The sequence below is a fragment of the Sorex fumeus genome, unplaced genomic scaffold (assembly GCF_029834395.1).
Source record: "Sorex fumeus unplaced genomic scaffold, SorFum_2.1 ptg000067l, whole genome shotgun sequence".
NCBI classification, from domain to species: domain Eukaryota; kingdom Metazoa; phylum Chordata; class Mammalia; order Eulipotyphla; family Soricidae; genus Sorex; species Sorex fumeus.
In genome coordinates this window covers 2,128,476-2,150,293 of record NW_026606124.1, presented here as the reverse complement: position 1 = coordinate 2,150,293, position 21,818 = coordinate 2,128,476, and the positions used below count along the sequence as shown (strand labels likewise).

The 21,818-nt window shown below is 52.7% G+C and overlaps 1 protein-coding gene across 1 annotated transcript; it reads right to left on the bottom strand.

Moving 5' to 3' along the window:
• Positions 1-1,223: 1,223 nt before the first annotated feature.
• On the bottom strand, positions 1,224-20,016 carry SNUPN (snurportin 1). The gene is made up of 8 exons (XM_056128765.1): positions 19,859-20,016; positions 12,237-12,381; positions 8,635-8,739; positions 8,334-8,430; positions 5,770-5,867; positions 3,960-4,037; positions 3,107-3,187; positions 1,224-1,806 (listed from the first exon to the last, which is right to left on the bottom strand). The coding sequence occupies exons 1-8, from the start codon at positions 20,014-20,016 to the stop codon at positions 1,477-1,479; spliced, it is 1,092 nt and encodes a 363-aa protein (XP_055984740.1). The 3' UTR covers positions 1,224-1,476.
• Positions 20,017-21,818: the final 1,802 nt, after the last annotated feature.

Below are 21,818 nucleotides of genomic sequence, written 5' to 3'. Positions count from 1 at the left end.
CACATTGGGACCAGAGCGATAATATAGCGGGTAGAGTGTTTGCCTTGCATACGGTCGACCTGGATTCGATTCCTGGCATTCCATGATTCCCCAAGCACCACTAGGAGTAAATTCCTGAGTGCGAAGCCAGAAGTAACCCCTGAGCATCGCTGGGTGTGGCCCCCCCCAACAAAAAACAAAAATAGAAATGGGATACATTTCCCCAACAGAGCGGAAACTGGCCGGGCAGTTTTAGACAGCACTGTCCACCTCCTTCACGGCCTGCGAGCCTCAGTTCCTGATGCTGAGCTTGTCTGCTAATGCCCAGCCCATCACTGGGGTCTCTGGCCTCGCAGCTTAAAAGTCTAAAGCCACTGCTGAACGCACAAGCTCTTCTCTCCAGCTTCCTCTCTACGACTCTCCCAACCGCTCTGCTCACACCCTGCTGAATCGAGTCCAGCTCCCAGAGCAAGTTCTGCCTTCCTTCTGCAGGGTACAGTTGGCAGAGCCTTCAAGTCGCTGAGAAACTGCTCCCCCACCCCGTCACCCGTTCCTGCCCTGTCGCAGGGGCCCACTTCTGCCTCTCCAGCCTCAAGAGTTTTTGCCCGGCTCTGGCCTGGGCGAAACCTCCCTGCCTCTCCCCTGGCCCCAGAGCACTGTGCAGGAAAGCAAGCATCTCCCCACGTGAGCTCTGCCTGCAGGTGGGTTTCTTTCCTTCCCACAGGTGGGGAGCCAGCCCGGCTGCCCTCGCTTACAGGCTGACCCGAGGGCTGAACGAACGCCGTTTGCATTTTATCTCGGGCTGTGTCTGCACCAAAGTAAATCACACTTGTCTTCTCAGAAGAGGGAACATATTCAAATACCAAGAACTGCGGTTCCTGGTAAGACCTTTCAGAAAATGACGTTACCAACAGCGGCAGCGACTGGAAACTCAGCAGAATGCTTAAGTGCTGAAAAAACAGTGAAATGGGCCAAGACTCGAGCAGCCTCGGTTTAAGAGGTGGGGGGTGTGGGGACAATGCACGTTTCTCTAACATTTGAAATTGCAAACGGGGCGGAGCAACAGTCTAGGAGGTCAAACGCTTTCCTTGCACACAGCTGACCCGGGTTCGATACCTGGCACCCCAACACAGTCCCCCGAGCACTACCAGGAGTGATTCCTGAGTTCCAAGCCAGGAGAAGCCCCTGAGCACTGCCAGATGTGGCCCCCAAATCGAAAGATAAAAATAAAAATCACAAACAACTCTTGTGGATAATTACATCTATTTACATCTTTGATCTGGGTTACATGTCGCTGCTACCCAACTCCAAATCCCACCCGGTCGGACCCTCCCCCAGTTGTCTGAGCCAGCCTGCAGAGAGGAGATAAGCTGATGTCAGCTCCAGCAGTGCTGGGACGTCCACTCTGGAATGAAGTCCCTTGCTCTTATCACCGTCCTGCCGCCGGTCCTTCTCAGCCAGGCACCCTCCTCCTGGGGCCCACGGTGGCTGCCCTGCCTAGCCCTCCATGAGGCTGCCTGCGTGGGCCGGGCTCTGGGGCAAACTTGTGTGGGGCAGCTGCGGGGTGGACAGGTGTTCTAGTTCGTAGTGGCCATTCTCGGGGGCCTTCGGTGCGACCTTCTCCGTGGCGCCCTCCCTCTGGCTCCTCTTGTGCTTGATGATCTGCTGGAGCTGGTGGCTGGCATAGTCGGGCTTGGTGGTCAGGGGGCCGGCCGGCACGGCCACACCGAGGACGTCCGACACCATGTAGGGGCGCAGCCAGCCCACCAGAGGGGTACTGCCGGGGCTGTAGTGGGTCTGCCTGTGGTAGAAGAGCAGGCCGTCCACCTGCAAGGGGAGACGGGGGCCAGGAGTCTGCTCAGGGGCGGGGCGGGGGGCTGACGCCTTTCTCTGCTTCCCTGCCGAGGGCAGGGGTGAGGCTTGGGGGGTGGGGGAACCTCCTCCATTCTCCCATGAAGACACAGCCCGGGAAACTGCCATTTCCAGAATCGAGACGCGAACGGCACCTTCTGGTTCCCAGACCCTGCCTGAGGCTGGCTAAGAGCCGGGAGCGACTCAGACTCGGGGACTTTGGGGGAAGGTGCCCGGAAGACAAAGCGAGTCCAAAGAGTGGACGCGATCTCGGACCCCGCCTCTGCATCCCTCAGTCCCAAGCACTTTCCCGCCCCCGGCGATGGGGCTCCTGGAGCGAGGGAGATGCGGGAGGAGTGGGCAGGCCCCGTCCAGGCAGAGGGGGCACAGGAAAACAGGCCGTGGACAGGCCAGCTCGCTGGGCCGCTGCCAGCTCTCGAAACCGCCCCTAAATTGTCCTCAAGCTCTGTTCTGGGAAACTCCGTTTTTCTCGACGGGAAGACCTCCCACAGCCCCGCATTCTCTTTTCTGACTTGGTGACTCATCTCTAAGAAAGCATTAATTGTCACTGGGGTATGAAGGTTATAAATAAGACGGGAGTTCTTGCCACCTTCTTAATTGACTCCCAGAACTGAAGGCAACTCATTTCCTCATTTCCTCATTCGGGAAAGCTGTGATCCTTTTAGTCAGATTATGTTCGGCGCAAGCAAATACTTGCCCGTGACGAGGCAGAATTCTGAGGGCGAATGATGGCAACGTTAAGCTGGCACGCGGCGCTGGGGGCAGGGAAGTGGCGGGTTCTGAGGATGGCCAAGACTGCCCAAACCGGGGAGCTGCTGGCGACGTGAGACGCCCCACGCGAAACTGGGATCAATCGCTCTGCCTCAAAGTGGCGCTTAAGGAGCCCTGCACATCCCTCCGCAGGGGAAGGCGGGCTAGGGAAGCACAGCCCTGTGGTCCACTGGTCAGCGGGGGCCCCTCTGGAAGTCACCCTGGGCCTGCCTGCTTGGGCTGGCAGCAGCAAGAGGAAGGCCAAATGGACTGAGGAATGGGAGCCTGGACCTTTTCTGGGCCTCAGTTTCTCCATCTGGGAAACTGGGATGTGAGGCGAGCTCTGAGTGACATGGCAGGTGGGCCAGGGGGCTGCAGGGCGGAAACACAGGCTCCTCCAGGCTGTGACCTGGACACTACACTCACGCCTGAGTGACCGAGACCCCCCCCCCCCGCCCCGTGTCCCACAGCCACCGTGCAACAACCACAATGGTGGTCTCGTTACCTCAAAAGGGAAATCCATGGCCAGCACCGTACACAGGCTCTCAGGGGTACAAGGGAAGTTCTGGAGCCCCACAAATTTAAACTGAAAGACAGAAGAACGGAAGAAGAGTAACGGAGTGTGCAGGAACTGAAAAGCTGTCGCAGAGGAGAGGAGATCTCAGTGTCATCCTTCCCAAGCCTCTTCGGAAGGGTTGGACCAGGGGTTCCCGGCCTTGCTTTGTAGATGAGGATCACCTGAAGAACTCCTGAAAAACTGCTGATGCCCAGGTCCCATCCCCAGATTCTGGCTGAACTGGTTTGGAATGGGGCTAGGCGTTTAACTGATATTATCCAGTTGATTGGAACATGCAGTCGAGGCCAACCACCACCCTCCTGGGCTGGGCTTAGGGGTTACAGGTCACCCTCAGTCCTGTGACTGCTGCCCTGGCAAAGGGCCAGTGAAGTAAATCCCTGAATTTTAGATTTGTATATATTTTTATTTATTTATTTTTTGGGGGGTGGGCACACCCGGTGGTGCTCAGGACTTACCCCTGGCACTGTGCTCAGGGGTCACTGCTGGAGGTGCTCGGGGAACTATAAGAGGTGCTGGAAATTGAACCCAGGGTGGCCGTGTGCGAGGCAAGCATCTTACACTCTGTACTATCACTCCAGCCCCTCGATAACTTTCTTGGAACGACACCTGGCAGGGCTTGGAAGGACTAGGAATGCTAGGGATCAAACCCTGGGCCACAGCATTCGAAGCATGCACTCCAGTCCTTTAAGCCATCTTTCCAGGCCCATATAATTATTATTTTTAGATGACCAACTAATCCAAACTAATCCCAGTAATAAAGAACTCTAACACCATGCCTTACAGGGTTGAGTTTGGTTTTTTGTCCCAGTTCTTCTTCTTCTGGTAACTTTGAATGCATCCAGTAGAACCGGAAATCAGTCTGCCGGAGAGAAGAGAAACAGCAAACACAGCTCATCTCGAACTGTGCTGTCCACACACAGCCCGTCTCAAATAGCCGCCTGCCCTTCTTGCAACACTGATCGTTCCCTTAGAGCAACGCAAGGTCAAGAGGGTATTATAAAATCTTTGAAGGTCTTTCCTTAAACGCCAGTAGATTTTTAAAATCTCTGACAGAAATACTGTTTGTTTTCTGGACCACACCCGGCAGTGCATGAGGGTCAGAGGTGCATCCGGGCTCAGAGCTTGGGGGCTGCAGTGCTGAGGGGACCACATGATACCAGGGATCAAATCATACAGTGCTCCAACCTCTGAGCCATCTTCCCGTCCCAACGGGATTCTGAACAGCAGAAAAAGCCTATCACCGAACCTATTATGTGTCAAGCTCCAAAGTAAGAATTTTACACACCTACTAACCCTCAAGCACTCTCTGTGAGCTGATACTATCTCCATCTTATTTAATTATTTTGAGGCCACACCTGGTGATGCTCAGGAGGGCTATTCCTGGCTCTGCACTCAGGGCTCACTTCTGGCGGCATGCCGGGGAGCGAAACTCGGTCAGCCGTGTGCAGGGCTAATACCTTACCCACTGTACTATGGCTCTGGACCCTATTTATTTTATTATTTGGACCTACCCAGGGGCCAATCCGATTCCTATTGGCGCTTGGGGGACCATGCAGTGCCAGGGGTTAAATCCACGCCCCTCAGGTGAAGATACACATCAGCCCAGGGGTTCTATAGCTCAGAGATCATGATACTGCCCAGGTGCTCCCAGAACAGACTGGGGGCAGAGGACAGTACCACTCCACAGCACATGTCACCCTAAGTTAAGCTTGTTTCATGCTCATTTTGAGGATCAGAAACAATCATATAGTTGTTAACTTTTTTTCTTTTTGGGTCACACCCAGTGATGCTCACGGTTACTCCTGGCTCTGCACGCAGGAATTACTCCTGGCGGTGCTTAGGGGACGATATGGGATGCCGGGGATTGAACCTGGGTCGGCCGCGTGCAAGGCAAATGCCCTACCCACTGTACTATCACTCCAGTCCCAGTTGTTAACTTGTAAACCATTTTGTCCTCTAAATTGCCAGTATGAGCCCTCGAATAACTGTTTTGGTTTTTCGTTTGTTTGTTTGTTTTTACAGTTTTGTTTTTTCAGGCCCTCTCTGCTGTACTATCGCCATTAGAGAACTATTTTAGTTCTCTAAAATACTGATGGCTTCTGTCATTGGTGATACCGCCACAAAAGACGGTGGCAATGGGGCAGGGGAGTGGGCGTGTGGGGTGTTTCCCGTCTCCACTGGAAACTCCTTCCAGCGCCAACCGCTCAGAGTCCGCAGGCTGCAGGCTCACAGCCCAGCAGCACCCGCTGCTCTCCGGGTCTGGAGCCACTTGGGGAAGGAGCGGAAGTGGCAGGAGTGTCCCTGGAGGTGCCGCGCATCCCACCCGCTCCTCCCGCCAGCCCCGGTGCTACACCCGGCCAACAGCCCCAGCTCACCGCTCTGCGGCTCCCCACCCCCGGGCCCCAGAACCGCTGTCCTTCCTCTCGTCCCATCTCCTCCGCCTTTCAAATGAAGCTAATTCAAACACGCGCGGAGACGAGGAGCACGAGATAACGCTCTTGACGCACCACATCCTGTGCGTACGAAGAAGCTGGTCACGTACCAAACCCACAGGCTGAGCCACTTTCCCGGGAGGAGGGGCGCCCCCTCACCTGGCAGTCATAGAAGGGGTGTCCCCGCCAGCACATCACGTCCAGGACATAGTAGGTCTGGCTGACCTCGCTGTAGATGCAGTCCAGGATGGTGTAGTCTGAGACACACGGACAAAGTCAGTAGGGGCCGCCCTTCCAAGCCAGGGGGCCTCCGCCACATTTGGGGGTGGGGGGCTGAGAAGGGTCGCAGCTCAGGGGCCTGGGAACAGAACCCAGTCCCAGCAGCCTCGGCGCCAGCACCAAGGGACCCATGCTGGTCCCAGAGATGCTTCCTCACAGCCCTTCCCGGAATCCTGGTGCCAGGCGCCCGGATGAAAAATGGCACAAAAGGGGTGAAAGCAACACCCGAGCCAAGTGGGGGGCTCTCAGCTTTCACACAGGCCTGACAGGAGCTCACGGCTGAAAGTGAATCATCTCCCGGTTTAGCTGATCATTGCTCTAAATCCTCACTCAACACCGTCACGGGGACTGGAGTGAAGGAGGGCGCCTGCCTTGTACATGGCCAACCCGGGTTCGATCCCCGGCATCTCATATGGTCCCCCAAGCTTTCCAGGAATGATTCCTGAGCACAGAGGCAGGAAAACCCCCTAAGCACTGCCGGTTATGGCCCCTAAACCAAAAGCAAACAACACCCCCCCCCAAAAAAAAACCCACCATCATCTGGGCTCTGGAGCGATAGCACAGCGGGTAGGGCGTTCGCCTTACAAGCGGCCAACCTGGCCGACCCGAGTTCGATTCCTCCGCCCCTCTCGGAGAGCCCGGCAAGCTACCGAGAGTATTCGATATGCCAGACACAGTAACAACAAAGTCTCCAATGGAGACGTTACTGGGCCCGCTTGAGCAAATCGACGATCAACGGGAGGGCCTTTACTTACTTACTTACATCTGGACAGTGACATAAAGGGGAAACAGGTCCTTCAATAATCTGCTTAGTTTAATGTCAACTGTGAATGTTTCATTCCCAACAATGTTATAACAAAAAGACACTGATGGGGCCTGGGAGTGGGCTCGGAGGGTTGGGACACTTGCTCTGCAGGCGGAGGCAGGACCCGGTTCCCTGCGCACAGCCAGGGAGCCCTCCCGCATGCATCACGCCGGGAGTAGCCCCCAACACTGCCTGGTGAGGCCCCCAGAACAGAAAGCAACAACAGAACAAAACGACACTGAAGAAAACGTATCACTCAAGCTGCAACACAGATGGATCTGGAGAGCATCATTTTGAGTGAGATTGGCCAGAGGGAGAGGACCAGACCAGAATGGTCCCTCTCAGATGCGGGAGATGAAGAAACCGCCCATGGAAACGCCCAGTGGCAACAGAAACAAGAGCAGGAGAACTGGTCTTCCGTGGAAAGCCTGCAGAGGCACCAGGGCAGGGGCGAGGGGGATAGGTTAGGAAAGGAAAGGCCAGAAAACGGGGGAGGAGACGGTGCCTGTTGTGAGGCCAACTGAGGGGTGGGAGGGAAGTGAACACTGATGAAGGGACTGTTGGGACAACATACGCCTGAAAATCGATCATAAATTTCTTTGTAACTTTGTAATTAGTGGTGATTCGATTGAGAGAGAGAGAGAGAGAGAGAGAGAGAGAGAGAGAGAGAGAAAGGAAAGAAAAAAAAACAAAAACAGAGGCTGGAGAGACAGAGTAAGATGTTTGCTTTGTACATGGCCGACCAGGGCTCAATCCCCGGCACCCCATATGCTCCCCTGAGCACTGCCAGGAGTAAGCCCTGAAACTAAAAAAAAAAAACAAAAACAACAACAACAAAAAAAAAAAACAAAGCACAATCTGGAGGGCCTGCTCTGTGGGGGACAGGAACTGCAAGCAGCCACTGTCTTTAAGGAAGTTTTCACCCGAGGCAGGAGGGAAGCGGGCCACAGCGGAGGGAACGAAAAGCTGAATGACTCGTACTGTGTAAACACAAATTGAAAAAGCAGCAGAGTTTCAGAAAAAGGAGACGGAGCAGCAGGAAATGCTTTGCCGGCGAGAGGGGCTAAAAATAGAATCATCTGGGATCAGAGCATCCAAACTCCAGGGCGGTGGGGAGAGGGCAGGGGGTTCCGGGCTGGAGCAGGAGGGCCGCGGGCGCCAAGGCCCAGCTGGAGAGGGAGCGAGCACTCCGGCCAGGGGGATGGTGGCCAGTGGTACAGAGGCCAGTGCAGGGCTGTGTGGGGACGGGGGGGGGGCGGGGGGACGTGCGGCTGGGGCCAGGGCCCATGGGAAGCAGGCTAAAGGCCAACGGAGTGCAGACGGAGGACACAGGGCCACGGCGGGGGCCCGGGAGGCGGGAGGAGAGCGGGGCCAGGCCCCCTCGGGCACAGAATCCTCCAACTGCCTCCTGTGGGCAAGTTACTCAGCCTCCGCGACCTTGCGCTCCGCTCTGTGGCTGGGCCCGGTGGGAGAAGGCGTCTCTCGTCGGGACAATGACTACCCAGAAGAGAATCTGGCAGGGCTCACTGCGCCCTTCCTCTCTGGGATGTTTCCCAGCCTGCCACAGAGCCTGGGGAAGGTGTAGGAGCCCTAACCCGGGAACCAGGGTGGCAGGGTCTGGGTGACTTCCGGAAAGTACCTTTGGCCGTGGTGGCGTTTCTCCTGTTGCCTCCGGGCAGGAGGGAAGGAAACCTGTTGACGCAGTAGCCGCTCTTGGTGTAGGCACTGGTGGACCCCTGCATGGGAAGACGGCGACCCCTGTTCTCCGCAGGCCACTCCTTGCCCTCTCGCTTCCACATCCGGAGGGAGGACTTGGGGTGTCCTCAGCCCAGGAGGGTGCTTGGTGAAGCCCTCCCAAGGGAAAGTCTGGTCCCCTGCCAGGCACCGCTGCTGGGGCTGGGGCCCGAGGCGTCCCCTGCCAGGCCAGGCCACTTACTCACCCTGGAGGCCACAATCAGGGATCTTTTACCAACCGGGCACACAACCACAATCCACTCCTGCCCCAGGTCGGAGGGCACGTCGATCAGCCACTCGGACAGCATCAGCTAGAACACAAGATATGGGGGTTACCAGGACCGGGGCGATGGACAGCGGGCAGGGTGCTCGCCTTGCACACGGCCAACCTGGGTTCAATCCCCAGCATCCCATAAGGTCCCCCGAGCACCGCCAGGTATAGCAAAGAAAGAAAGAAAGAAAGAGGATTTAAACCTTCCAGGGCACTGTCAGCAATATACCCCCCCAAGTGTAGCATGGAAGTCAGTGAGGGAGAACGACGGCTGCTGGGGGCTGAGGTCTTGCCTCACAGGCAATTGACCGTAGAAAACTCCATTGTAACACGTATGGTTCCCCAGCACCATTGGGTGTGATCCCTGTGCACGGAGCCAGGAGTAAGTACTGGGCTTACACAAAGAATGAGGAAAGGAAGGCTGGAGGGGGTCCTTCTCCCACTCGCCCTTCTGACCGCCAGGAGGGAGGCCACTCACCAGGGCCTCCACTACCTACAGTCACACCCATTCTTAATGCATGCCCCCGCCCCGCCCCAAACCTGGCCAATGGGACTCTCCTCCTTTCTGTCTGCCCACCTCTGTTCCAGGGGCTACCTCAGAGATGAATTAGGCCCTGACCCTGAGACTCTCTTAGAACTGACCATTTCCCATTCCAGTAACTCAAATACTGCATGAAGGGATGTTTGGAAACATGCATGAAAGAGAAACTGAATAACCGATGTTAACCCTCAACACTCGTAGCCTGCCATGGATACAAACACTTCGGCCTATCCACTCATCCTCCCCACTAACTCTTCCAGTGTTCCTCCCTGGCTTCTGAGCCCCACCCCAATGTGTTTCAAAGCTGACTCCTGGCTCTGTCCTCTGGGTTTATTCCTTGCTCTGTGCTCAGGGATCACTCCCAGCGGTGCTCAGGGACTGAACCTGCCCCTGCCGCATGCCAGGCAAGTGCCCTGGGCCTGGACTCTCCCCAGCCCTCCAACTTAATCTTCCATCTCTTTCCCCTCTCCCCAATAAACACTCAATCCCCCGCAGCTGGGGTCATAGTTCAAGTGCTCAACATGTGAGACCCCCAAATCCAGCCCCGTCCCCACCATACCACCGGCCCTTGCCCCCTAACAGTGAGGTCCTCATTAAAGCAGAACATGGGCAGAGCACTAACAACAGGGCCTAAGGCATTTGCCTTGCACGTGTCTGACCTGGGTTCGATCCCCAGGTTACGGTCCTCCGAGCCACTTCTCAGCGTGGCCCCAGAACAATGACAACAAGAAAACAGAGCTCAAACTTTAATCTCCTGAAAAACAAAACTGTTTCATCACTCTGCATCTCTGCTAAGCTGCCCTAAAAACAGCTTCCCATTCAAGATGCTGCTCCCCACCCACGCTGAAACGAACACCCTCGGACCAGATTTCCTGGCCCACAGTCCTGTTAAAGGTCATCCGTGACCTTCCCCGGGCAGTGTCCTTCCCTCACCTCCCCTCGCCCTCCCCACTCCCTCTGGTCACACTGCCCAGTACCACGTCTTCCCTGACGCCCACTCGCTGAGGCCCGGGTCAGAGCCATTCTGTCTGGGCCTGCAGATCCGCCTCCAAAGCCATGCAATGAACCTCAGGGCTGTTGCGGGTCTCGCTGGAGGATTGGTCTCGTTCACTTCCACTAGTGTCACTTTCACAGCCAAGACGATGCCTCCCAGTTCTCCTCTGCCATCTTCCGACTTCTTTCCTTCCCCCCAGACATGTAGTCCCCGCTGTTCACTGTGCACCTCCTCTCTCTGTATCCCAAACTCAGCATATCCGAAGCAGAGCTCATGCATTGCCTGTCACTGTCACTGTCACTGTCCTCCCGTTGTTCATCGATTTGCTCGAGTGGGCCCAGTATCATTGTGAGACTTGTTACTGTGTTTGGCATATGAATATGTCATGGGTAGCTTGCCAGGCTTTGCTGTGAGGGTGAGATACTCTCGGTAGCTTGCCGGGCTCTCCGAGAGGGACGGAGGAAGCCCCGTGCTCCCTCTTCTGCAGTCTGTAGCCTCAGAAACGGCATCTCCACTCTCTTACTAAATTTTTTTTTTGTTTTGGGGTCACACCAACTGTGCTCAGGACTTATTCCTGGCTCTGCGCTTAGGGATCACTCCGGGCTGACCTGGGAGGCCATACGATGAACTGGGGATCAAACCTGGGTCAGCCACGTACAAGGCCAGTGCCTTCCCTGCTGTGACTCTAATCAAGGCGGGAAGAGTAGATTGAAGCCAGCTGCTTAAGGTATTCAGCTGTGAACTAAAAATTCAAGCCTACTAAAGCTAGCTCTCTGACCCCTATAACAAAATGTTGAACTTTGTGCTGCTAAAGATGCCACCCCCAGACGGGCTGGAGTGATAGTCCAGTGGGTAGGGCATTTGCCTTGCACTAGGCCTACCCAGGTTTGATCCCCAGCGTCCCATATGGTCCCCTGAGCATTGCCAGAGGTAATTCCTGAGAGCAGAGTCAGGAATAACTCCTGAGCATTGCCAGGTGGACCCCCCCCCTAAAAAAAAAGATGCCACCCCCAGAAGGACAGCACAGGGGCTTGGAGCACTGCCGTGGATGTACGAAATCACAGGTTCAAATTCCTGCTCTATATCATTAACCAGTAGGGAAATGCAAATTAAAACAATGACACACCGCCTCAGATTCAGTACGAGGCGATGGCCGGAGAGTAACAAGCACTGACAACGAGTAGAGAAGCTGCAACGGCAGGGTCACCCTGGAACTCCAGTATAGCCTGTAAATCCTTAATGGGCTAAAGACATTGATACCATAATGACCGATCAAGAGAAATGAAAACACTATGTTCACTTAAGAACTTGTAACTGAGGGCTGGAGGTTTACGGTGATTGCCTCGGAGAGCCCGGCAAGCTACCGAGAGTATCTCGCCCGCATGGCAAAGCCTGGCAAGCTACCCGCGACATATTGGCTACGTCAAACACAGTAACAAGTCCCACAATGGAGACGTTACTGGGCCCGCTCGAGCAAATCGATGAACGAAGGGAGGACAGTGCTATTACAGTGCCTTGGACAGGCCTACCCAAGTTCAGTCCTGGCCCAGCGGATGGCACCCAGAGTCCCTTCAGGAGTGATCTCTGAGCACAGGACCAGGAATTAGCCCCAAGCAATGCCTGGTGTGGCTCAAAATCCAAACAAAATAAAGTAATAAAATAACATTTGGCATGTATTAAAAAAACAAGACTGACATTCTAACACATCTACATTAACGAAATACGAAAACCTTCCTTCCAAGGTAAGGAAATCAAACACAGACGGACAAAACACGTATGATTCAGGTGCTGAGAGACAGGACATCAGGCAAGACTGCCTTGAGACTGATGCCTGGCACCCCACATGGTTCCCCCGATCCCTGAGCGTGGACTCAGAAGGAAGCCCTGAGCACCAGCAGGTGTGGCCCTGACCTCCCCAGCCCCCCAAACAATAATTTTGACTCTGCGTTGTACAATAATGGTCGTGATACAAGAGCCACTACATCTTCTCGGGACTACTCACCTGATTGGCATAACGCTTTGGCAACTTCTTGCCCGCATCAATGTCCATTTCTTCATCGTCTTTCTTATCTTCCTCCTCACTGTCCATCCCTGCCCAGTCATCTTCAGCCAGCCTTCTGGCATGGTTCACATAATCCAGCCGCTTGCTGGAAAAACAAGTGGCGAGGACTCAGTAGACGATACCCTTCAGGCCAGAGAGACAGTGCGGAGGGCTGAGCACATGCTTGCATGCAGGGGACGGAGGGGGCCCAGGTTCCATCTGGAGAACTGCACGATCTCCCAAGCATCCCTGGGAGGGATGCCCAAGTACAGGGCTAGGAGCAACTTCAGTGCCACCAGATACGGCCTCTCCCAAAAACTAAAAAACATGGGTTCGGAGCAATAGTACAGCAGGCTGGGCACTGGCCTTGCATGGTCAACCCAACTCTGATCCCTGGCACCCCAAGCACCACTGGGAGTGATCCCTGAGCACAGAGCCAGGAGAAAGCCTTGAGCTCTGCCAAGGGCGACCCAAAAACAAAAACAAAAGAAAAAACCTAAAAGAGGGGGGCTGAGGAGATAACACAGGGGTGAAGATGCTCGTCTGCCTCCTGCCACCACTGGTTAAAATTCCTAGAACCATAAATAGTTCCCCAAGCACCGCTAGGGATCAGTCCTGAGCACAGAGCCAGGAATAGACCCTGAGTCTACCAGGTGTGGCCTTCAAACCCCAAAAACGTACCCAAAAAGTGAGTTTTTTCCCTTTTTTGTGGGGGTGTGGAGATGTTTGGGCCATACCTGGCAGTTCGTAAAAGCTACTCCCAGCTCACACTCAGGTGTCTCCTGGCGGTGTGCAGGGGGGCCGTAACATGCCGGGGATCAACCCCAGGTCTCATGTGCAAAGCATGTGCTCCAGCCCTCTGAACTGTCCCCAGACCCAGCGACAGATTTACCCAACATAACTGAGGAGGAACATGGGCGTTCTGGGGAGGACTTGGGGATGACAGTTCCTTTGTATGGTTGATCTAGTGTCTGCTTTCTTCCAGGGCCCCAGAGAGAAATCGCCTCTGAAAATAGCAGCTTTCCTCGGAATTTCCTGAGAATGGGTAAAGTGAAACATTTAAAAGAATGTGCAAGGCCTCCCAGCTAGAAAGGCTGACGCCACTCTTACCCAGACTCTCACTTCCCATCCGGAGAGAGGCGACACCTCCCTGCATGGAGAAGAGCCGGGCCCAGGGGACTGAGGCAAGGAAGCTCTGCAGCACAGTAAAAGGGCTGAAAGAAAGGCAGCTTCTGGAACTTTCCACTTGATGGAGCTTTCTGAGGATTGGCCAAACCTTCTCCGGTTTCTCACTTGCCAGAACAGTTCCTTAATTTATTATTTAATACAGCTTACTCCTTGTTTTCCTATAGTGCTATCCTCTACACACTCTAGAGAATCTGGGCACCTGAGAAGGAAACCTCTTGGACTCTGACAAATGAGTGGTAGACTGCACATGAATGCCTGCTAGCAGCATCCTTAAGGCGAAGGCAGGCGGTCACTGTGGAACGTCTGAAACAGACAGCTGTCACACACGCTGGGCAACATGTGCAAGGCCAGCGGCCTTGATTTATGGAACAAGAGAGAAGCCGTACTTCTGTACACCCTGTACCAGGGTGGTACCTGGTATGCTAAGGGTCCCTCTGCGCAACACCCAGAAGAAACCTGAATGCTGGGCTGGGAGTAGCTTTCAGGCACTGCCAGGTGTGGCCCAAACTTCTCCCCCCCCCAAAAAAAAAGAAGACATGTACGAAAGGACAGACATCTCTGGTTCTTCCTGGGGCAGTGTTTGAAAGCACAAAGGATGACCATCTGCTAGAACCCGTCAGCAGGGCATTAGTAAGGTTGTATTATAAACTACACCTTCAACGCAATACCAGACCTAACATATAGCACAAAGGTTAACAACACACAACAGAGCTGGAGCAATAGTGCAGTGGGGAGGGCATTTGCCTTGCAGGCAGCCAACCTGGGTTCGATCCCCATCATCCTATATGGTCCCCCGGGTACCACCAGGAGTGATTCCTGAGTGCAGAGTCAGGAGTAACCCTTGAGCATGGCCAGGTATGACCCAAAAGGCCAAAATCAAACAAACAAACAAAAATACCCCACACAACAACAATAGAATACCTAGTAACATAAAAAAAGGAAAGAGGAAGAATTATTAGGGATCTTTCCAATAAAATACTCCTTTTGTTTTGGGGCCTGCTGCTGTATTACTCCTAGTTCTGGTGGTGCTCAGAGGACCATATACTGCCAGGGACCAAACTCAAATCTTGAGAATGTAAAACTCATGCTTAGCCCATTGAGTGATCCTCTATTCCCTCAAAAAAAGCACTAAATGAGAGTTGGGAATGAAGCCCAGTGGTAGAACACTTGCTTTTCATGTGTCAAACACTAAATTTGATCCTAGCCAGTCTGTCTGTCTGTCTCTCTGTCTCTGTCTGTCTCTCTGTCTCTGTCTCTCTCTCTCTCTCTCTCTCTCTCTCTCTCACACACACACACACACACACACACACACACACACGGGCAACCTGGATTTTATCCCTGGCACCACATATGGTCCCCAGAATCCTTCAGGAGTGGTCCCTGAACAAGAGTCAAGGGTAAGCCCTGAGCATCATTGGGGATGGCTCCAAACCTGACAAAAAAAGGAGCACAACATGCCAGCTACAATGTACTTGAACACAACTGAAAGGGGCCATCCTGGTAAGGCCCACAAGCCAGTATGCAACCCCAAGCCAACGAAACAACAACAGGGAATGGAAATGGAGGTGAGGAGGGAACAAATGTGCACAAGTGGATAAGTAACTCCATGACAGAGCACGTGCAGTACATGTACATGGGTGTGGGTTCTGGCTTACTGGGCTTGATCTTCACATTAAAAAAAAAAAGCACAATGGCATACAGTGCACTGATACTTGTAACAGGAAAAACAATGTCTCTGCATGCAGTCACACATTCACTCTTATGAGCAGTGTCTAACTCTGAAAGACAGCTAAAGAGATAGTACAGGGGTCAAGACGCTGGCCCTGAATGTGGCCGGTTCTGATTCAAGCCTCAAGCACAGAGTCAAGAGCAGTCCTGAGCACAGGACCTGAGCTCCCACTCCTCCCCCCAAAAAACTTTGGTTTGTTTAGTGACACAAAATAATTTCCATTTATAAAAATTAGCTTTGGGGCTGGAGCAATAGCACAGCGGGTAGGGTGTTTGCCTTGCATGCGGCCAACCTGGGTTCGATTCCCAGCATCCCATTTGGTCCCCTGAGCACAGCTAGAGGTAATTCCTGAGTGCAAAGCCAGGAGTAAACCCTGTACATCGCCGGGTGTGACCCAAAAAGCAAAAACAAATAAAAAAAAATTAAAAATTAGCTTAGTGGTGGTATGGTGCCGCCAGCAGGTCAATCTGTACCTGTGAGGCGAGTGCATCAGCAGCCTGATGGCGCCTTCAGACTTCCAGATACCCCAAAATTGCTGCTGTGCCTTTGGCCAGACCCCAAAAACGTGGGGCAAAGTTTACCAAGAAAGTAAACAGCCAAAAGTTAGGTATGTGGGAGACACACCCACAAACCACCTCCGGCTCAGCTATATAATTGGAGGCGTGGCCTCTCTGGTTCCTGATTGAACTAATGAACGGCCATGATCCCAGAGAGTCAGAAACAAATCTTGAAACCCAACGGCTTTTGGCAGAAATGCGTCCGCTCCCTGCAGTAAGTTACTGGCACTGGGCCACCCCAGGTGGGAATAGGTTTCATGCCTTGGCCTGTTCCCCCTGGCGGCCCGCTGGCCGCCATCCTCCAGAGGCCACTGGACAGTCAGGATTGGGCCCTCCTTGACGAGACACCTGGGGCCTCACGGGATGGTGGTGGAGCCGGCCCTTTCCTTCCCATCCCAATGAGACCCCAAGTCGCTGCCCACAAATGGCCTCTCCGGCTCTTCCTCAAGCTGCTTAATGGACATGATCCCAGAGACTCAGAAACAAATCTCAAAACCCAGCAGCTTTTGGCAGAAATGCATCCACCACGCAGTACGTTACTATCACTGGGCTACCCCGGGGGGAAAAGGGTGCTGTCCCTCCGCCTGCTCCCCATTGGCAGCTTGGTGGCCGCCATCTTCCAGAGGCCATTGGACAGTCAGGTTTGGGCCTGTCTGTTGTGACAGACACGTGGGGCCTCGCGGGATGACGGTGGAGCCAGCCCTTTCCTCCCTACCCCAACGAGACTAAGAATCGCCGCCCACGAACGGCCTCTCTGGCTCCTGATCAAGCTGCTTAATGGCCATGATCCCAGAGACTCAGGAACAAATCTCGGAACCCAGCAGGTTTTGGTAAGAAATCCCTCCAGATTTGTGTTAAAATTTCGGAATTTCAAAATGACATTACCACTACTGCAGCCACATGACATCATGTTATTCATAACCAGCAATAGAAAACAAATTGTCTACTGTCGTCTTTTCGGCAGATATGAGTGTTGGGGTAAGGTAAGGTAAGGTAAGGTAAAGGCCCTCCCGTTGATCGTCGATTTGCTCGAGCGGGCCCAGTAACGTCTCCATTGGAGACTTTGTTGTTACTGTGTCTGGCATATCGAATACTCTCGGTAGCTTGCCGGGCTCTCCGAGAGGGGCGGAGGAATCGAACTCGGGTCGGCCGTAAAATCCCAAATAATAATGGTGGATGTGGTGTCGAAATTTTGAATGTAATCAAAGTATAGAGAGTAATTTGGAAATCATCTGCTCCACAGGTAGGGGGAGGGTGGGGGATGGGGGTATACTGGTGTTTTTGGTGGTGGAGAATGGGCACTGGTGAAGGTACGGGTGTTTCATTGTATGACCGAGACTTAAACCAGAAAGCTTTGTAACTGCTCTCACGTTGATTCAATAAATAAAATCATAAAAAAAGGAAAAAGAAAAAAAAATAAAGAAATTAGCTTAGAAAAGAGAGTGTATGTGTGTGTGAGAGAGAGAGAGAGAGAGAGAGAGAGAGAGAGAGAAAGAGAACACAGGTTTTTCCAGAGTGAAAAAATACCCCCCAAAAGCTAATTTTTTGGGTTATATTTTAAATTTTAAACCATAAGAACCTCACCTACTCCAAAATAACTACTTACAGCAATGTAAAGATGATCCAGAGGTGGGACCAGAGAGAGAGCTCAACAGGCCGGAAGGCTGAACTTAAAAGAAGGCCGAATCCCCTCCCCAGCATCATGTTGGTCTTCCAGCACCAAGCTGGGAACAGCTTCTGAGTACCGCTGTGTGTCTGAGAAGACCAGGAATGGGTGGGCTGGGGCAACAGTACAGGGCTTCCTTGCACGAAGTTGACCTGGGTTGGATCCCCCGCATCCCGAGTCCACCAGGACTGATCCCTGAGCACAGAGCCAGGAGTAAGCCCTGAGCACTGCTAGGTGTGACCAAAAAACAAATTAAGTAATAAATAAAAAACTAGGAACTGAGCATGCATATGACCTAGCAATTCCATTTCTCAGAATATACCCCAAAGATCCAAAAGTCCCATTCACAATAGCCAGAATCTGGAAGCAACCCAAGTGTCTGAGAACAGATGAGTAGATAAAAAACCTTTGGTACGTGTTACGCAGTGATATACTACTTGACTGTAAGAACAGATGAAGTCATGTAATTTGCTGCTATGTGGATGGGTCTGGAAAGTGTCACGCTGAGTGAAGTCAGCCAAAAGGAGAGGGACTGACACTGAACGATCTCGTGTGTGGCGTACAAAGAAACTGAACAGGGAATAATGGCAAATGCCCAAAGGTAACAGACACTGAGAACGGTTCTTAGTAGGAACCTTACTAAGGGGAAATGGTCACACGGGTGCAGGAAAGAGGTCACTCTAGGGGAGAGAACTGTGCTGGATTGTGTTATCCATGAAACCCTATCATTGAACCATGGTGCCTAAAATAAAATTAAAAAAAAAAAGAAATCCAGGGATGGTCAGCAGCCGACTGAGCTCTGAGGTCCAGTGTGCAAACACTGCAAACAGCAGGTCCTGGGCAGTGCCTGCAGCTGTGGTCTTGAGGCACAGCTCTTTCCAGCAGACATTCAGATCTGCACTCACTCTGCTGTCAATCTTCATCTCCAAACTGGCTTTGGGAAAGCCCTGGGACACAGTTGCCAGGGCCCTTCCTTGGCCACCAAGCCCATCTGCACCAAGCCGCTGAGCAAGAAGCATGTGACTGGGGTCCCGTATAGGGCAAACTGACCACCTGACCACCAGAGATGGTCTGACCGCCAGATATCGGCATGACCACCAGAGATCTGCATCTCTGCATTTCTAAGAAGTGGACATTATCCAATTCATGCCGATGAGGCTGAAGACACAGTGGTGAAGGAGCTCATGGTAGGTGGTGGTGGGGTTGCAATACTCCCTCAGCACGATCTCTGCACCCTGAGAATCTAAGATCTGAGCTGCCCCCTCCGAAGTCACACCCACCAATAAATTCTACTTTTTCTTGAAAAAAAAAAAAAAAGGTGGGGGTGCCCAGAGAGATAGTAGAGGGTAGAGTATTGGCCTTGCACACCAACAGCCTGGATTTGATCTCCAGTATCCCCTATGGTCTGCCAACTCTGCCAGGAGTGACCAAGTGCAGAGCCAGGAGTAAGCCCTAAGCACTTCCGAGTGTGGCCCCACAAACAAACAAAATATATACATATAGACATTAGCAAGAGGGACACTGAGGTATGAGGGGGTTGGAGAGGAAGGATCTTAGAAAGACTCTGTAAGCTTGGGGCACTCCACTGAACACAACCAGCCATGGAGCACAGCAAAATGCGATGATATGAAAACTTGCAGCTGTTAAGTTCCTCCCGATTCCTGATTCCAGGAATACCCAGGAGAGGCTTGTGGTACACAGAGGACAGAGGCACAGGCCTCGCCGACTCGCAGCTCAGCCTCGAGTTGTTCCCCCTCTCTTTCCCCGTTTGCTCATTTGGCATTTGGGAAGAAGTGCATGGAAGACATTTCCTCAGACTCCTGTGGAGTTATTTGTCTTGAACTCCCGAGGGCTTAGAGAACATTTGGACTGCAGGCAGACAGGAAGACCACCCCAAGGCCAGGCTTCAGCGTGCAGAAGCCACACAGCGAAGGCAGGGCGTGGCTCGCACAAGGCCCTGACTGCAACGTTCAGCACTGCAAGGAAAGCAAGGAACACGCAACCCAGGAATTGGACTTTTCCTTTAAGACTTCATTCAGTTTCTCCCTCCCTCCTCTCTTCCTCTGCTGAAGGCATAAAAAATGGCCACCTCAGGAAGGATTTCTCTCTCCCAACAGAACAGGCCAGAATATACACCTCAGGGGGCTGGAGCAATAGCACAGCGGGTAGGGCGTTTGCCTTGCACTCGATCTGGCTTTGATTCCCAGCATCCCATATGGTCCCCCGAGCACTGCCAGGAGTAATTCCTGAGTTCAGAGCAAGGAGTAACTAACTCCTGTGCCTCCCCGGGTGTGACCGAAAACAAACCAACAAACAAAAGAATATCCACCTAAAAAGGGTTTATGTGGAAGGAGGTTCTATGCTGACAAGGCTCAATCTTCTGAATGATCCCCAATTTCCAAACCTGGGAGACAGTAGCCAAAGAGTTAAAAAAATCCCTTACGATTTCTGCAGTTCCAGTAATTTGCGCCGCCGCTCACTCTGCTCCAGAGAACTGTACTTGGACTTGTACTGGGACAGGCGGGGGTGCGGAGCCGCTGTGCTGTTTAGATCCTGAGACACAGAAAAACTACCAGCCAGTGCTTGACTCAACTCTTCCATTTTCCCTGCAAAGGAAAACATAAGAAAATGATTTCCCGTGTAAAGGCGGTTATGATGTAACATGAGGGTTGCATTCCTAAAACTCATTTACCTAAGGGCTCAACTGTTTCCAAGAAGTTAAAGGGTAAATGAGTTTGGGCCGGAGAGATAGGACGAGGGAAAGACATTTTTCTGGCATGCAGTCAACCCGGGTTCCATTTCCAGCACATAACAGTCCGCCAGTAGTGATCCCTGAGCACAGAGCCAGGCGTAAGTTCTCAACACCACTGGGTGTGGCCCTGAAATAAAACTTCCTAGCACCACAAACGGTCCTCAAAGCACTGCCAGAGGTCACTCCTGAGCAGTCAGGAACAACCCAAGCATCACAGGGTGTGGTCCCCAAAACAAAACATAAAAAAAGAAAAAGGGAAATTCAGCTCCAGAAGCTGGATAGTACAAGGGTTAAGCATGTACCTTGCGTGCACTGACCCGTTTTTCTTTATAATCTTTCTAGAGGTGCTGTTTTTTGGGTTTCATTTGTTTTGCAACCACACCTGGTATTGTTCAGGGATTATTCCCAACTCCGCGCCTCAAGAATTACTTCTGCTGGGGCTCAGGGGACCACATGGGGTGCCGGGGACTGAATCCAGGTTGGTATGTGCAAGGCCAGTGCCCTACCCGATGCCCTATCGCTGCAGCTCCTACTGAGATACGATGATTTACAGAACAGTTAATGGCAGTTTCGTGCCTACATCATTTCAACATCACACCCACTACCAGGATGCCCACTGCCCTCTACCAAGTTCCCAAATGTCCCTCTGGTTTCTGTTCCCCACCCTTTGCCTCCAGATTGTTGTTCTGTGCAGCAACAATCCACCTCGGTTGCCTCTGGTCATACTTCTCCCTCACTGTGTGTCCCTAAACTCCACATGGGCGAGATCAACGTGGATCTTTCCCTTTCCCTCTGACTGACTTCACTCAACACGATGTCTTCTAGTTCCACCCTGTCATAGCAAAATGCACGATTGTGCCTTTTCTTACAACCGCAGAGTATTCCATTGAGTATGTATGCGACAACTTCTTGATCCATTCATTCGCAGCTGGGCAGCTGGGTTGTTTCGGTATCTTGGCTATTGTACTAGGCGCTGCAAAGAACACTGGTGTGCATACGTCCTTTCAGATAAATGCTTTTGTGAAACAAATTTGGGGCAAGAGCTGATATGTGGGAGGCAGCCTAAGAGTAAAACACCAGCTGTCTGGGAGGGAGAAGGACCGACACAGGGGGCCATCTGGGAGACTACCCAGAGGACCCCAAATAATGGGTGTGGGAATTCATACTTCACTCACCAGCTGCATGTAAGAAGTGGCACAGGACAGTAGCCAAAGATTAAAGGGAAAGCCTCTGTCTGTTAGGAAAGAGGAAGATAAGGAGAAATCTGATTCCCAAGTCTTTGGTTCTAGTGCAGATCAGAAGGCAACACCAGTGGCACAGAAGGTCCCCAGGGGCCGGAGCGATAGTACAGCAGGTAAGGCATCTGCCTTGCATGGGGCTGACCCGGGTTCAATTCCTGGCATCTCATATGGTTCCCTGAGCACCAACAGGAGTGATTCCTAAATGCAGAGCCACTAGGAGTAACCCCTGGGCATCGTCAGGTATGGCCCCCAAATGAACAAACCAAAAACAAAATAAACTCCATCCCAGGTTGGCTCTCAGTGCTCTGAGCACCAAAACTAATGGGCTTGGTTTCAGAATCTTATGAGCTATGAAAACATAAAGTGATGGAGCTGGGGAGATAGTACAGGGGTTAAGATGCTTGCTCACA

Excerpts from the sequence above, each read along its gene's own strand:
- SNUPN (XM_056128765.1), bottom strand. The coding sequence starts at position 20,016 with ATGGAAGAGTTGAGTCAAGCACTGGCTGGTAGTTTTTCTGTGTCTCAG. Across the intron at positions 12,382-19,858 it reads TTACTGGAACTGCAGAAATC|CAAGCGGCTGGATTATGTGA; the intron begins GTAAGGGATTTT and ends TTGTTTTTCCAG. Across the intron at positions 5,868-8,333 it reads AAACGCCACCACGGCCAAAG|ACTACACCATCCTGGACTGC; the intron begins GTACTTTCCGGA and ends CGTGTGTCTCAG.